Consider the following 15,204-nt stretch of genomic DNA (forward strand, 5'->3'; position numbering starts at 1 on the left):
GCGTTTTTCTTATGGGTTTGTTACGAGTTTGTGTTCTGAGGAGGAACCTTCTGGTTTTGCATATTTCCATCCAGCTATCCTCGGATTCTGCCACCCCCCCCCCCCGCACCAACCCCCCAGTGCTGGGTATGAACCGAGGGCCTTGTGCATGTGGGGCAAGGGCTCTACCATTGAGCTGTTCCTCAGCACCATCCTTTACGCTTTCTACCTACCTCTCCACTATTGAGGATGAACCCAGGGCCTCATGCATGCTTGGCAAGTGCTCTACCACTGAACCAATTCCTGTCCCTCCCTTAAACTTTTAATGCACCCGGAGAAGAGCTAACAGGTTAACTGTAGGACTCTCGAGCACATGTGTAATGATTTCCCAGTGAGCATTCAGATGAATTGTGAGGATTTAATCACCTGCCTGGTACTGGGTTATGACAGAATGCCTTTTCCTCTCGATATGCAGGGTCCTGGTGGGTGCACCAAAAGCAGATTCCAAATACAGCACTTCGGTGAAGTCCCCCGGGGCTGTGTTTAAGTGCCGCGTCCACACCAACCCTGACCGCAGATGCACCGAACTGGACATGGCTCGAGGTGGGTGGATGTCACTGCCAAGGTTTCCACGGGCAACTTCACACTGTGCTTTTTCTCTCCCCAGGGTGGCCTGATCCTTATCCACTTGTCTGTCATCCCTCCCTCCGACAAACATCTGTTAAGTACTTTTTAGTTATTAAGCACTGGGATGTACTGGTAAACAAAACAAGGATCCTGTCATCCTTGGCTTTGAACATGAATGGTCAGAAGAGAAAACAAATGAGAAGACTGGAGGGAAGGTGGATACTTCATCTCATCTTGGAAAGACAGGGAACGGCTCCCTGAGGACCTTTCCACATGACTAGAAGATGCATATTTGTTAGCCGGGCAGGTCTGGGAGGGAGAACCTCTAAACAGAGGGATTAGCAGAGCAAGGACTGTGTAGCTGGGGTGGTGGGCAGGGAGGACAGAAGCAGAGGAGGTTGGAAAGGAGGGCTGGGGCTAGGTCACACAGGGCCTAGCAGGCCAGGGTGAGGTGTTAGGAGTCTTTTCTGTGTATGAGGGCGAGGATGTTAAAATCAATGTTAGGCCTTAGATTTTAAGTGGGGAACAATGATTGATTGATGGATGTTTTTAAAAGCTCACTTTGATCCAGCGGAAAATACATCTTTGGAATAGGATGGATCTGGCTGGGTTCAAAGCCCAGCTGGACTTTACTGGGAATGCCCTGTAGCTTCTTGGACCTCAGTTTGCACCCTGTCAAACCAAGATGAAAATACATACCTCACAAGGATTGGCTTGAGGAGATTAGCCAGATAAGGGAGCACACATGTAAAACTGTGCTCAATGAATAAGAGTCATTTTTATGATTACTTCAAGTTTCTACTTTCTCCAGAGCCCTTTGTCATCAAGATCTTTGAAGAATTATTATAATTATAATATTTTGGTACTGGGAATTGAACTCAGTGTTGCTTAACCATTGAACCACATCCCTAAACCCCCTCCCTTTTTTTTGGTTTGAGACAGGGTCTAAGTCCTTAGGGCCTTGTTAAGTTTCTGAGGCTGGTCTAGAACTTGCAATCCTGCTTTGGCCTCCTGAGATGCTGAGATTACAGGTATATGCCAGCCATGGCCAGCATTATTATTTAAAAATTATGTTTAAATAAAAAAAGTTCTTGTGATTTTCTTTAGCAGCAGAGGACAGCTGTCTGCTGGTGCTACTGAGAGTGACTAGTTTGCCAACTGTTTCTTACTGGTATAATACAAATGGAGGAGCTTGCTTCAGAGCATTAATCTTTGCACTGCTTCCATCATTGAGAGTCTCCCTATGAAAACAAAATTGAATTAAGCATGGTGCATAGTAATGGAGGTGATTGACATTTTGTTATAAGGCCTCTATTTCTTTACATGTAACAGACAACTGTTCACCAACCTCTCAATAGTGACCAGTAGAGATCATGCCTCAACCCAAGTCTGACATTCCTCTTTCTCTCCAGGGAAGAATCGGGGCATGCCCTGTGGAAAGACCTGCCGAGAAGACCGGGATGATGAGTGGATGGGGGTGAGCCTGGCACGGCAGCCCAAGGCCGATGGCCGTGTGTTGGTAAGGACTTCTGGGGCAGGGGATGGTTCCCTGACTGATAGACTTTGACCTGTTAGGAAAGCTGGATGGCACAGAGAAGAAGGAATGGCTTTGAGGTTGCAGATTCTGCCCTAGTCCATAGACAAATGACTTGCCTTATTTTTATTTTTTATTTGCCAAATGTCAATGTTCATCCCAAGATGCTGAGACATGGATGTAGAGAACTGACAAGATGTGTGAAAAGAACTTTGTAAATCTCATTCATTGCATAATTTTTTTGTTTGTCTTTGAGGTATAATTTACATAAATTACACAATTCTTAGTTGTGTTTGGGGGTTTTGACAATTGCACACACCCGTGTCACTTCCACACCATGCTATAGAGTATTTCCGTTGTCCCCTACAGTTCTGTCTTCCTATCCAGTAAACTCCTTCCACCCTGAGGCAACCACTGCTGTGATTGGTAGTACCACATATTAGCCCTATAGTATGTGCTCTTATTTAAGTATTCTGAAGATCTGTTTCATCCATGTTGTGTGTATCAGTAATTAATTCTTTTTTTTTTTTTAAATTGGGATGCTCTACCACTGAGCCATATCCCCAGCCTTTTTAAATTTTGAGACGGGGTCTTGCAGAGTTGCTGAAGCTGGCCTCGAACTTGTGATCTTCCTGCTTCAGCCTCATGAGTGTCTGGGATTACAGCAAGCACCACTGCTCCTGGCTTCAGTAGTTGATTCCAATTTGTTCCTAGATGATATTACATTATGAAATACATGTTTTATGAAAATTTCTAAGACAGGTTCTTAAGTTGCATAGGCTGACCTTGAACTCCTGAGTTGGAGTGATTCTTCCACCTTAGCCTCCCTAGCAGCTGAGACTGCAGGTGCCCATCACTGTGCCTACCTTAAACTGCATACTATTTTTTTTTTTTTTTTGGTGCTGGGGATTGAACCCAGAGCCTTGTGCATGCAAGGCAAGTATTCTACCAATTGAGCTATATCCCCAGCCCAAATTGCATGAGCTATTTCAATTAGTCATTTATTTGGCTTCCAAAATGCATTTGATGTCTTCTGATCCATTATGTGCTTTGGAGGAGACACAAAATCTTTGCCTTTGAGGCTCCTAATGGCCTCGGGTTGCAGTGCCCAGTGAGGCAACCGCATTTGAATTCATTTAAATGTATCAAAATTAAATTAAGAACTCAGTTCTTTTGGCCATGTTAGCCACACTTCAAGTGCGCCATAACCACGTATGGTCACTGCTTAGTGTATCGGACAGCCAGGGGAACACTTCCATCATCCCAGAAAGTTTTGTTGGACTCGAAAAAAGAAATTTAACTGCCGTGGAGGTTTTATTTTTGCCCATTTCCCCTCTTTTTCTTGTAAACTTTTCCGTTGAGATGTAACACTAAGGCACTGAACATGCAGGACTCCAGCACAGCTTGGTGACTTTTTCATGACATGTACTTAGGTGTCCTGCTGCTGACACACCACCCGGTGTCCTTGTGCCCTTTCCCAGTCAGTCCCCTGCCCTTCCAGAGCATCACCGTTTGACTTCACAGGTCTCTTCAGCCCCTGGCTCTTCTTGAATGCTGTCGGAGGGTTTTTATTATAACAGCACATGATCGAGAAGGGAAAATGAGACTGGCTGTCACTCACCAAGGCTTCCTTTGGGCCCCCAGCCATAAAGGGGAGGGTTATATGTGTATTTGAGCCCGGGGAAGCAGATCTTCCTTGAGGATCTAAACAAAATGTTTGTGTCTTTTCTGAGGAGCCTGATTTTGTGCTCCTCGGGCCTGATGTGTTCCTTGGATTCCAGTCCTTAATCACTGTCACTGATGGCCCTGGACCCTTGCCAAGCTGTCACATTCCTCCAGGCCTGGTGGCCTGACCTCAGTAGGAGGACTCGGCCCCAGAAGGGCCAGAACTCGTGTCTGCCGTTTTGAGAAAGCGAAGGGAAGAAGCCAGCCATCTATAAATCAAAGCACCTTCTGAAGTTGTGATTCAGAACGAAAGAGAAGGCAGTGGCCTAGCGACAGCATGTCACAAAATGCTTTTAAGAACATTGAGCCCAGAGCTGAGTCTTCTCCTGTGAAAAAATATTTCCTCTTCTCATGGAAGGATGATTTTTCTTTTTTTTTTGGATACTGGGATTGAACTCGGGGGTGCTCTGTCACTGAGCTGCATCCCTAGCCTTTTTTTTTTTTTTTTTTTTAAATTTTGAGATGGGCTCTTGCTCAGTTGTGGAGGCTGGCCTTGAATTGGTGATCCTCCCATCTCAGCCTCCAGGGTTGCCACTGTGCCTGGTGGAAGGATGATCTTGCTGTGGCTGAGACTTGTTTCCAAGGGACAAGACAAAGATTCTGCCAGAAAGGGCTGTCTCTGGGGACACAAGCAGCAGGGGGGACCATAGGGGAAGATTTGGCAAAGGATGTCAAGGCGGAGCAGAGTATTTGTAGACAGTGGTGCTTTGGATAATCCCATTTAATTAACTGCGTGCAGAGCTGTTTTTCTAATGTCTTGCACATTGATTACATATATTCAGTAAGCCACTCTGGGTGCTGGAGAAGGAGAGGGGCATCTGCCATCTCGTCTCATTACCAATTGTGGTAAAAAATGTAACATACGATGTATCGTCTTTGGGTTTTTTTTTTTTTTTTGGTACCAGGGATTGAACCCAGGAGTGCTTAACCACTAATCCACATTCCCAGCCCTTTTTAATATTTTATTTAGAGATGGGGTCTCACGGAGTTGCTTAGTAGCCTCACTAAATTGCTGAGGCTGGCTGGGAACTCAAGATCCTCCTGCCTCAGCCTCCAGAGCCACACGCAAGGATTATAGTCATGTGCTACCTTGACTGGCACAATGTATCTTAATCTTTTTTTTAAAAATATTTTTTAAGTATCTTTTTTAGTTGTAGGTGTACCTTTACTTTTTTTTTTGTTTATGTAGTGCTAAGGATTGAGCCAAGGACCTCACACATGCTAGGTGAGCACTGTAATGCTGAGCCACAACCCCAGCCCTCTTAATCTTTTTTATGTTGTATTTAATATTAACTAAATGCACATTATACAGTAAGTAGATCTCTAGAATTTTTCTATCTTGCAAACTCAAAACACTATACATTGAACAAAAACTCCCTTTACTCCCTCCTCTTGGTACCTGGCAACTGCTCCTAATTTCTATTCTGAGTCTTAGATTTCACATGAGTGGAATTGGTATTTATCCTCTCATGATGGGCTCCTTTCACTTAGCCTGATGTCCTCAAGCTTCAGCCTTGTTGCAGCATATGACCGATTTTTTTTTTTTAAGGCTGAATAGTATTTCATGACACATGTAAGTCAAATTGTCTTTTCATCTGCTGGTGACTGATTGTGACTAATTGCTGTCGTAAACATCTACAAATATTTATGCATCTACAAATATTTCTCCAAGATCCTGTTTTCAATCCTTTTGGGTATTTGCCCAGAAGTGGGATTTCTGGATCACTTGGTAATTTAATTTTTAACCTTCTGAGAAACCTTGATACTATTTTCCAAAGTGGCGCCATTTTGTACTCTCACGAGTAGCACACAAGGGTCCTGGTTTTGCTACATTCTTGAGGGTTTCATTCTTTGGCTGTTTGATACTGGGTATGGAACCCAGGGTCCTTGTGCATCCTGATCACTCTGCCACTGAGTTACATCTCTGAGTCACCAGAACTCCCCATTAAAAAAAAAAAATTATATATATTGGTTGTCCCAGTGGGCATTGAAGTAATATTTCATTATAGATCTGGTTTGCTTTTCCCCAATGGCTGGTGATGTTGAGCATCTTTACCTTTGCTTTTCTGCCATTTGTACTTTTATAGAAGTGGCTAAGTCTTTGCTTGTTTTAAAATGGAATTGTACCTTTTATTGTTGACTGACTTTCAGGGATTTTATACAGTTTTTCTAGGAAAGGCTTTTCCTAAGTCCCCTGTGTCCTTGATACCCAACCTTGCTTCCCCAGTTGGGCTCTGCTTCCTCCTTGGAGCCTGTATGGAACAAGCTGAATATCTTTTGTGTCCTTGGAACTCAAGGTGACGTTATTGCCTCATATTGCACATATGATTTATTTTGTGTTTGTGTCCTTTTAATGGAACCTACTTGGGAACAGAGACCACTCTTGCTTTCCATGCTTGGCGGACATCTCTTAGGAATGGTATCTTAAAGTGTATTTGCATAACCTGAGGCCTGAGCATCCTTGTTAGAACATCTAGAAACCAAGTTGCCATCTTTTCTTGGTGGCTGATTCTAAGTCATTGAGGCAAACTGCTCTAAAGTGACAGGTGACAGTAAGGTACAATGAGTGGCCATCTTGTCCACATTCATGTTTCAGAGGCCTTTGATCCATTTGCTTTTTCTTTAATGTCTTCGTTCTCCCTGTTGAAGCTTTCTGGGAGGCAAGTATTTTAAAATTAAAACCAGAAAGGATGTTGTGTCATTTGAATGCATTTTGAAAATCCAGTAAGGAGGTGCTGTAGGGATGAGAACTAGGTCCCTAGGGAGCACAGCATCAGATTCCAAGGTTGGGTTTGAAGAGGGAGAGGTGGCAGGGTGCTTTGAAAAGGGCATCTGGTCTTGATTTCAAAGTAAGGAACAGATGGAGAACTGGAAAGCTGTGACGGGGAGCGAAGCCTCTGATTGACAAATGGCATCATTTGGATGAGCTCAGGCAAGACCCAGACTGTTGGGGCTTCAGACCTGTCCATCTGGGCTCTGTGAGCAGTGTGGGACCTTCCAGTTTTGCCCCAGGGAACAAATGATCCCCAGTGTAAACACAGCATCAGGAATGGGGGGGTGAGCCCTTTCCCTTCTTGTACTTACACCTTGCCCTACCAGTGTGCAGTTGATATTTTAAGAAACAGGCAAGATATAAAGTCATCACTTCTTACAGTCACCATTGCTGAACCCAATACAGGCACCGGTGCTTCTCACACACAGTGGAGGGTGGCTCGGGAAGTTCAAGCCCACCATCTATCCTTTTGATCAGAGTTGTCAAGGCTCAGACGACAACAAATGATTTGAGCTTGTCGATGATTTCTGGGTGAAGCAGTGTTCTCCGGCTCTCTCTCTGCCATTTCCTTTCTAGCCATCAGGGCTGTCCTGACCGCTTCCCATGTGTGTACTTCTTTCAAAGCCACAGGGTACATTTTTGCATTTACTTTCTGTTGCTCTGTTTCCTGGTGTGTGTGTGTGTATGAATTCTTTATTGAGCTGGGGCACATGCAGAAAAGGGCGTGAGCCATTGGCGTGCATCTTGATGAGTGTTCATTAGGGGGACATCCATGGAACAACATTCCCAGTGCCACACAAGTCCCTTCCTGGTGCCTCCCCAGTCATTGCATCCTCTTCCATCCAGAAACTCCTTCAGGGGAGCCTTGTGGCATCCCAGCCTCACTTTGATCTTGTGCACACTGCACACGATGTTCTCGGTGGCCCTGGCCTGGCTGGCTGTGAGCCGTGGACCTGGAAGCATGAGAGAGGCTTCGGCCATCTGTACATGGCGGATGAGTGTGTAGGAGGGTAGGGTGGATCTCTGTGGCCGAGCCACCTGGAGAGGCTCAATACCCACCCCCCAGGAAGTACATGCTGTTTCCATACAAGAAAAAAGGCCTTTGAAAGAAATTGTTGGTTTTCTTTCTCTTTTTATTCCTTGGGAGGAAAAGCAACCCTTCTAGCTTGAAATACATCTGGTTCTAAGATTTGGAATGGTGGCAGGCCCTCCTCCCTCTTCGTAGAATGATTTTAAGTGAGTCTGCCTTTTCTATCCCCTGCCCCACCTGGGAATTGAACCCAGGATGGCCTCGTATATGCTAAGCCCTCATCCCAGAGTAAGTCCTGCTGTTTCCAGAGAATGTTCTCCTTTTCCCTCATAATGACTCCTGGGAGAGATTGAGTTATTAATACTTTGCAGATAGCCCCTCAGAATTTTTATTTTAGTTTAGGGGTCAAATGGATGTGTGTACATAGGGATAATCGGGCTCCAGGCAGTGTTTTCTTTCTATAATTTACTTTGTGCTGTCTCCCTGCATGGAGCCTGCTTTCGACATTTTGATCTGACTTCCCAGAATGCCTTAATTTTAGTTTTGTTTAGTGTGAAATACAGTAGTGGGAACTTCTAGGAATTCTCCAAGGTCCTTCTCTAAATAGTTTATGGTACTTAAAAGAGTAGACAATATACTAGACATTAAATACTGCAAGTCCTTCCTGATATGTGTCAGTGTGCAGCTGGCTGTCGGCAGTGATAAACATCCTCCTCTCCAACCCAGAAATGCAGTAGGACATGGTAAGCCCTCTAAGCCCTGGCCATCAACTATAGTACAACTAATTTACCCATGAATTAGGTGATAAGTGATTCCAGTGTGCAAGCCATCAGAACGGAGTCAGAATTGATAATTAAAAAAATCACTTATAGCTGATATCCCAGATATCCATGGATTTTTTTGCATCTGTGGATTCAAATAACTGGCTCAAAAATATCTTAAAAATATTGCACCTGCATTGAACATGTATGGACTTTTTTTGTTTACTAAAAATATAATAACTTACATAGCATTTACACTGTATTGGATGTTATGAGTGAGGCAGAGATGACTGAAGGTATACATGAGGGTGTGCATAGGTTATATGTAAATACTATGCCATTTTAGAAGGGACTTGAGCACCTGAGAATTTTGGTTTCTGAATAGCATTCTAGAGCCACTCTGCCTTGGGTACCAAGGGACAACTCTATGGGGTGGTATGAAGTGGTTCTTTGTTTATTGATGTCTTAGTTCTGTACTGCATATTATTTCTATGTTTTGAGAGATGTGTGAGTTTTTTTTTAAGCACAAACAATATCGAGTGATGAGGCAGGAAGGTGGTTTGCAGTAGAAGGAGTGATAATAGATTGATTTCTGTATTTAATGTCTTCAGACAAGAGACCAAGGGTGGCTGTCCAGCTTTGAGAATCATTCTGAGTGTGTCCTCTTTTGTCTTTGGGCAGAGTGGCTTGTCAAGGGTCCTGATGGCAGTTGGCCTGGAGGGATCCAAAGCAGATTGCTTAGGAGGCCGTGATCTTGTCTTAGAATGGCCTTGGGAAATCGGTGCCCCTAGGGAGTCCCCCATATACTCAGGAGCACCCAATCTGCCTGAGGGTGGTTATTTCAGGGTCCTAGGACCTTGGGGGGTGCTGAGAGGATAAACTGGTACCAGATCTGCTTCAGGGGATGTGTGTTGATGACTCCTCAGGTAGGAATTGGGAGCGTGGATGCAGAATGCTTTGCAGTGAGACAAGATTTAGAAACTGTGGATTCCAGCCTGGTTTGCAGCACTTGCTCCATGGCTTAGACCCAGTACTAATTCTCAGTGTTACTGTAAAGAAAATGAGATTCTATAGGACATCTCTTCTGCTCATCTTCTAGAATCCCAGAAGTCAAAGGTGGACCATTATAACCCATGGAATCGGTGTATTTGAAGGAAACAGACATCAAATAATTGTTTTAAAATTCAATATTTTAAGACCATGCAGCCATTGGCCAGAATGAGATAAGCTGATAACAGAAATCAGCGGTGCATGCCCAGGAGAGGCGAGCTGGGCCAGGCAGATGTGCATTTTGGGGGTCCTTGTCATTGTTGTGCAGAGACACGTACACAGAACTGAGACCACTCTCCTGTTGGAATGGGAGGCAGGGGCACATTCTATGGGACAGAAGGATGGCCAGGTGTGAGTTCTAGTTGCTGGCACTTGGTCCCTGTCTGTTGGTGGGAACTGCCCTGACTCACAGCCTCTTACTGCAGGTTTGTCCCCAGCACTGAGGCTGGCGAGCCATGTACCCCGAGGCTGCTCTCCAAGATGGCCAAGGTGCCCTGTCTGTCCCTGATGACCTCCCGCTCTCCAAACTCTCTCCTGCCCCTCTGCCCTGAATATTCCCCCTGGTTCATGTCTCCTGTCCCCCCCTCAGAGGGCCTCTCTGAGCAGCCTGTGAAAACCAGCTCTGGCACCAGGGAGCCTTTGGGTTAAATGGAAAGAGATGTCTTGCTAGGGCTTGGGTGACATGAGTGTGTGCACTTGCCAAAGCTTGTGAAGTGGTACATTTAATGTTTGCGTTTTGCTGTATGTCAATCTACTCCAATAAACAAGCCATTGGCAAGCATTTATTACTAGAAAGTTGAGGAGCTGCCTGCTCAAGTGTCTCTGCAGGTAAAAGCAGAGTTATATGTGGGTGGGTGCTCCCTTTCCTGCACTCTCCATGCCTGGTCATTCCTCAGGCTCATTAGTTTTACCTTCAGCCCGTGTCCTGATGACATTCCCCCTGCCCATCCTGGTCCAGGTCAGCAGCATCTCTCACCTGGTGGTTCACTGCCTCTCCTGCCCACCCATAGCCTCCGTGCAGCAGCAAAATGATCTTCACAAACTGTAAAGTGGATCAGCCACGGTGTGAGGTTTTCCTTGGCTTTCCATTGTCTGTCTGCTGAAATCACAGGTTCCTCGAAGTCTCTGAAACCGGCCCCCAAATCCTGGCTCCCTCTGACTTCCTCTCCTACCAGTGCCTCTCCAGACCAGCCCTGCCCACTTCCATTCTTTCTCTAGACCTCCCCAAGTCTCTCACTTCCTATCCTTTGCACTGGTGGTCCCCCTTCCTCAGAACCCTCTTCCCCAAGTGTTCCTTGTGGTTAGGTCTTTCTCTTCCTTCAGGCCTTCCCTGACCACCAGATGGAAACGGTCCCTCCTTCTCGGATTCGCTGTTCCATAACCCTCATTCTTAAGCTTACGCTTGCCCTTGCTATGATAATCATTTGCCAATCTTTGACCATCTGCCTCCCCCCAGGAGCCTCCCCGGGGCATGTTCATGCGGGCAGGGCCTGATGTGTCTGGGCAGGAGAGGAGGTAGCTAGCTTCTCCCTCTGCTCCTCTCTCCTTTCACAGAATCCCTTGGCACTGTGGTTCTCCCCTCTCTGACCCGTCTCTGTCCCTTTAGGCCTGTGCCCACCGGTGGAAGAACATCTACTATGAAACAGACCATATCCTGCCTCACGGCTTCTGCTACATCATCCCATCCAACCTCCAGGCCCAAGGCAGGACGCTGATCCCTTGCTACGAAGGTGAGTATGTGTGTGGGGGCATTCTCCCTCATGCCCCTGCCCATGTCTTGTCTTAAACTCCTGCTCCCTTCTTCCCAACCCCCTCCCCCAAGCATCTCTCCCAGCCTCCCACAGGCTATTGAGAGGGTACACTCTTTGTCCGCAGATGGCCTCTAGCATGGAGGCTCTGTCCAGGGGTATAAAAGGGTAGCAGTCCTAGGCCCTTCCCAGCTTGGCCCATCTCTGCCAGAGCCCACAGTACTTTATGAACCTCAGGCACCCAAATTCACCAACCCTCAGGCAAGTGTCCAAATAGTCCCTTTGGTGTCCTGGCACTGCCAGAGCTTGTGGCACCTTGGGAAACTGTCTCTGGGCTTCATTTTCCTCATCTGAAAGGTGAGAAGTAGGCCCAGATGACCTCTACTGCCTCATGTGGTGCCAGAAGCTCCTAGCTGCCCCGGGGGACAAGTGTCCTGAGGTGCAGGGTGCAGAGCAGACCCAGGACTCATAAAGCTACACTGTGGCAGGAGTGTAACACCTCCACCCATCAGGTCATCTCCTGACATCTGAGGTCTGGCTTTCCTGATAATATGACCCTGGAACTCGGGTAGACTCCTGAGAGTCAAGTATACCTTCCACAAGTTTTAAGAGTTCCTCATCAAGGGACACTTGGGATCTTGTAAAGAAAGTATGTCTAGGGACTTGGGAAGCTGAGGCAGGAGGATAACAGAGTTGAGGCCAGCCTTAGCAACTTTGTGAGATGCTGTCTCAAAATAAGTTCTGAGGGTGTGTCTCAGCGGTACCCCTGGGTTTAATTTCTAGTACTGAAAAATACCACCTGTTCTTTCAGGTGGCTGCATAGAAGAACCTCAAATGCCTGGGCACTGGGGACAATCAAGTCGATCACTATGTAGTCTAGTGGAATTTTGGTTCGAGGGATTCAGAGACGGCTGTCCTTTCCTTCAGTGTGTTCGCCTGTCCTCTAAGGTTCTTATCCTAGCTCAGTGAACTGGAATCTGCTCCCTCTCTAAGTGCTGGGCTGTTTATTTTTTTAATTCATTCCCTCCTAATTAATTTGTTTGGACACACAAATTTTTCATCCATGCTGCCTTGGGCTTCCCTGGGATTTCCCAGGTTTCATGTTGGTGGCTGGCCTGAGCAAGGTTCTTTATGATGTGGCCCCCACAGAAGAACCAGCAGTGTCCTTGTAGGGGACAAACCCCTTCTCTATGCAGGTGAGCCATTTTTATGTACGTTTCTCTGTGTGAGCATTTGTTGGACTCTGGCTGCACCATCTTGAGCTCTAGCCCTCTGCACTTCTGTAACATTCTAGTCGAAGGAAAACTTTCATCTTAAAAATAGATGAAATTAACAACCACCATGTCAAGAGGGTGCATAGTTTGAGATAATGTATCAGGATTATTGTGACAACCCAGCTTATTCCACCTCCTCTTCCAGGAAGAAAACGGAAAGGCCTCTGGAACAACTAATTGGGTAGCTCATCGGGCTGGGGAAAAGAATCCACAGAGGCCATGGAGGTGGTGATTCCTGAGCCCAATCTACTCATGCAGTAGGACTAAAAATGATGTGTCGTGAAAGGGGACCCATTGCTGTCCCCAGTGGTTCCTCTGCATGCCACATAAGCACCGGAAAGCAAAAGGACATCGGCTCCTTGCAGGGCGTGCTGGGATCGAATGTCCATGTAAACCTGCGTCCACCATGGCTCACACTTCTTATTTACTTAGTAGCCATGGGACCAGCCAGAGGCAGGTTTGGTCTGGGGACTGTTCACATTCTCTCCTTTGTTGTAACCCCCCTGAAAAACGATTTTTCACTTGGGTTTGATTATAAGTTGTTGATTTTAGAAATAATTCTAGAGGATACCATGTAGGGGTGAGATAGAAAGAGAAGGGAAGGCAACTTGTGAAGAAGGTTCCAACCAGCAAGTCGCCACCACTGGTAACTGGGGTGCAGTCTCTAGGTGGGGGATGCTGGGCCTTGCGTGGAACAGACACTTCAAGTCACCCTCCCTGGGGTCTTCATCCCCCGCACCCTGTCCTGCCATGAGTATAGGTTAGGAAAGTGCCCAGGCATGGAGATGGGGGTGGTGGCAGTTGGCTATTAGGCTGTGTCATGCACATGGTAAGGAGAGGGCACAGGGTGGGCCACTCAGAGGCTGGCTTCTCTGTCCCTATTTCCCTGTTAGAGGTGAGGGAGCCGAGACTCAAAGTCCAAGTCAATTGCCTGTGGTCCTCAGGCAATTAGGAAATGGTAGGGTTGGCTTTTGAATTCTGCATCTGTCTGACTCAGCAAACCATTTTGTGCCCCAGGAGTTAGAGACAATTTGTTAGTTTGGGAGTTTTTTAGTTAAACTGAAAACTAAAAGCCAATATAGTCAACAAACATATGAAAAAATGTTCATCTCTAGCTATTAGAGAAATGCAAAATCAAAACTAAGATTTCATCGCATTCTAGTCAGAATGGCAATCATCAAGAATACAGGCAATAATAAATGTTGGCAAGGATGTGTTGAAAAAGGCACACTATATATTGCTGGTGGGACTGCAAATTGGTGCAACCACTATGGAAAGCAGTTTGGAGATTTCCTCAAAAAACTCGGAATGGAACCACCTTTTGACCCAGCTATCCTACTCCTTGGTATATACCCAAAGGACTTAAAATTGGCATTCTACAATTGATGCAGCCATGTCAATGTTTAGCTATTGTGAATTGAGCTGCTATAAACTATGCTATAAACTATGGAACCAATCTAGGTGTCTTTTGATAGATAAATGGATAAAGAAAATGGGATATATGTATACCACATATATATATCACCACATATATATACACCATATATATAATATATTTTTTCAATGGAATATTACTTGGCTTTAAAGAAGAAAGAAATTATGGCATTTGCTTGTAAATGAATAGAGTTGGAGAATATCATGCTTAGTGAAATAAGCCAATCCCCAAAACCCAAAGGCCGGATGTTTTCTCTGATATGTAGGTGCTAATTCACAATGGGGGGGCACTAGGGAAGAATAGTTACCTTATATTAGGTAAAGGGGAGTGAAGGGAAGGGAGGGGCTATGGGGATAGAAAGGATAGTAGAATGAAAGACATTATTACCTTATGTACGTACATGACTGCATGACCAATGTGATTCTACCACATGTACAATCAGAAAAATGAGCTATGTATGATATATCAAAGTGCATAAATGCATTGTACTATAACAAATATCTAAAACAAAAATTTCCAGATGGAAAAAGAAAAGCCAATCCACAACCCTCACAAAACAAAAGGTGACTGAATTTTCTCAAATCATGAGGTTAGAGGAGTGTGACCATTTTGCATGTCACTGCTCCCTATTGAGGCTTTGCCAGTTTTCCCCTTCCTCTGCTGGGGGCTGTGATGGGATGCTTGGCAGGAATGTGGGTGCCCATGCGAGCTGAGGCAGGTAGCTGCAAGTCTAGAGGGCAGGTTCAGTTTGGGGTGGCTGCATGTGCCCCTTGTGCACATCAGTGCATGGGCTCCAGACAGTGTGTTTCCACCCACCCATCTCAGCACTTCTGACCATGTGCTATGTCCCACGTAGCTTGCTGGTCTCAGTAGAATCATGTGGAGCAGACCTGAACTGAACCTGCAGCCAGAGCCCACGTATAGTTGTATGAGTGAGAAATCAATGTTCGTTACGGTCACGGAGCCTTCATGCTTGTTATGCAGTGATAGCTGACTGATACAGGACTCAGGAGTCTAGATTACTCATGCTATGCAGCTGTGGAATGAGCCCAAGTCTATTTGCTTTGATGGTTCTTTGACTTCATGGCAGCCAAATGGAGCCAGTGAACAAATGAGCAATATTTTGCCCCCATCCATTCCTGTTTGTTCATGGCACACACATTTCCATATCCTATGGCCTAGGCAACAGTGAGGGGTAGGGAATGTTGGGGTATACGAGCAGCCCCTTAGAAACAGGACTGAAAAGAAAGTTACTGTGTTCTTGGCCT

The 15,204-nt window shown here is 45.7% G+C and overlaps 1 protein-coding gene across 1 annotated transcript in view; it reads left to right on the forward strand.

Moving 5' to 3' along the window:
- Itga9 (integrin subunit alpha 9) overlaps positions 1 to 15,204 on the forward strand; it is a 307,948-nt gene that overhangs the window by 14,995 nt on the left and 277,749 nt on the right. Inside the window, exons 2-4 of the mRNA XM_026406057.2 lie at positions 455 to 582; positions 2,019 to 2,125; positions 11,086 to 11,209. Of these exons, the coding sequence (XP_026261842.1) occupies positions 455 to 582; positions 2,019 to 2,125; positions 11,086 to 11,209 (359 nt within the window). The remainder of the gene's footprint in view (positions 1 to 454; positions 583 to 2,018; positions 2,126 to 11,085; positions 11,210 to 15,204) is intronic.

This window comes from Urocitellus parryii, chromosome 3, assembly GCF_045843805.1.
Source record: "Urocitellus parryii isolate mUroPar1 chromosome 3, mUroPar1.hap1, whole genome shotgun sequence".
NCBI classification, from domain to species: domain Eukaryota; kingdom Metazoa; phylum Chordata; class Mammalia; order Rodentia; family Sciuridae; genus Urocitellus; species Urocitellus parryii.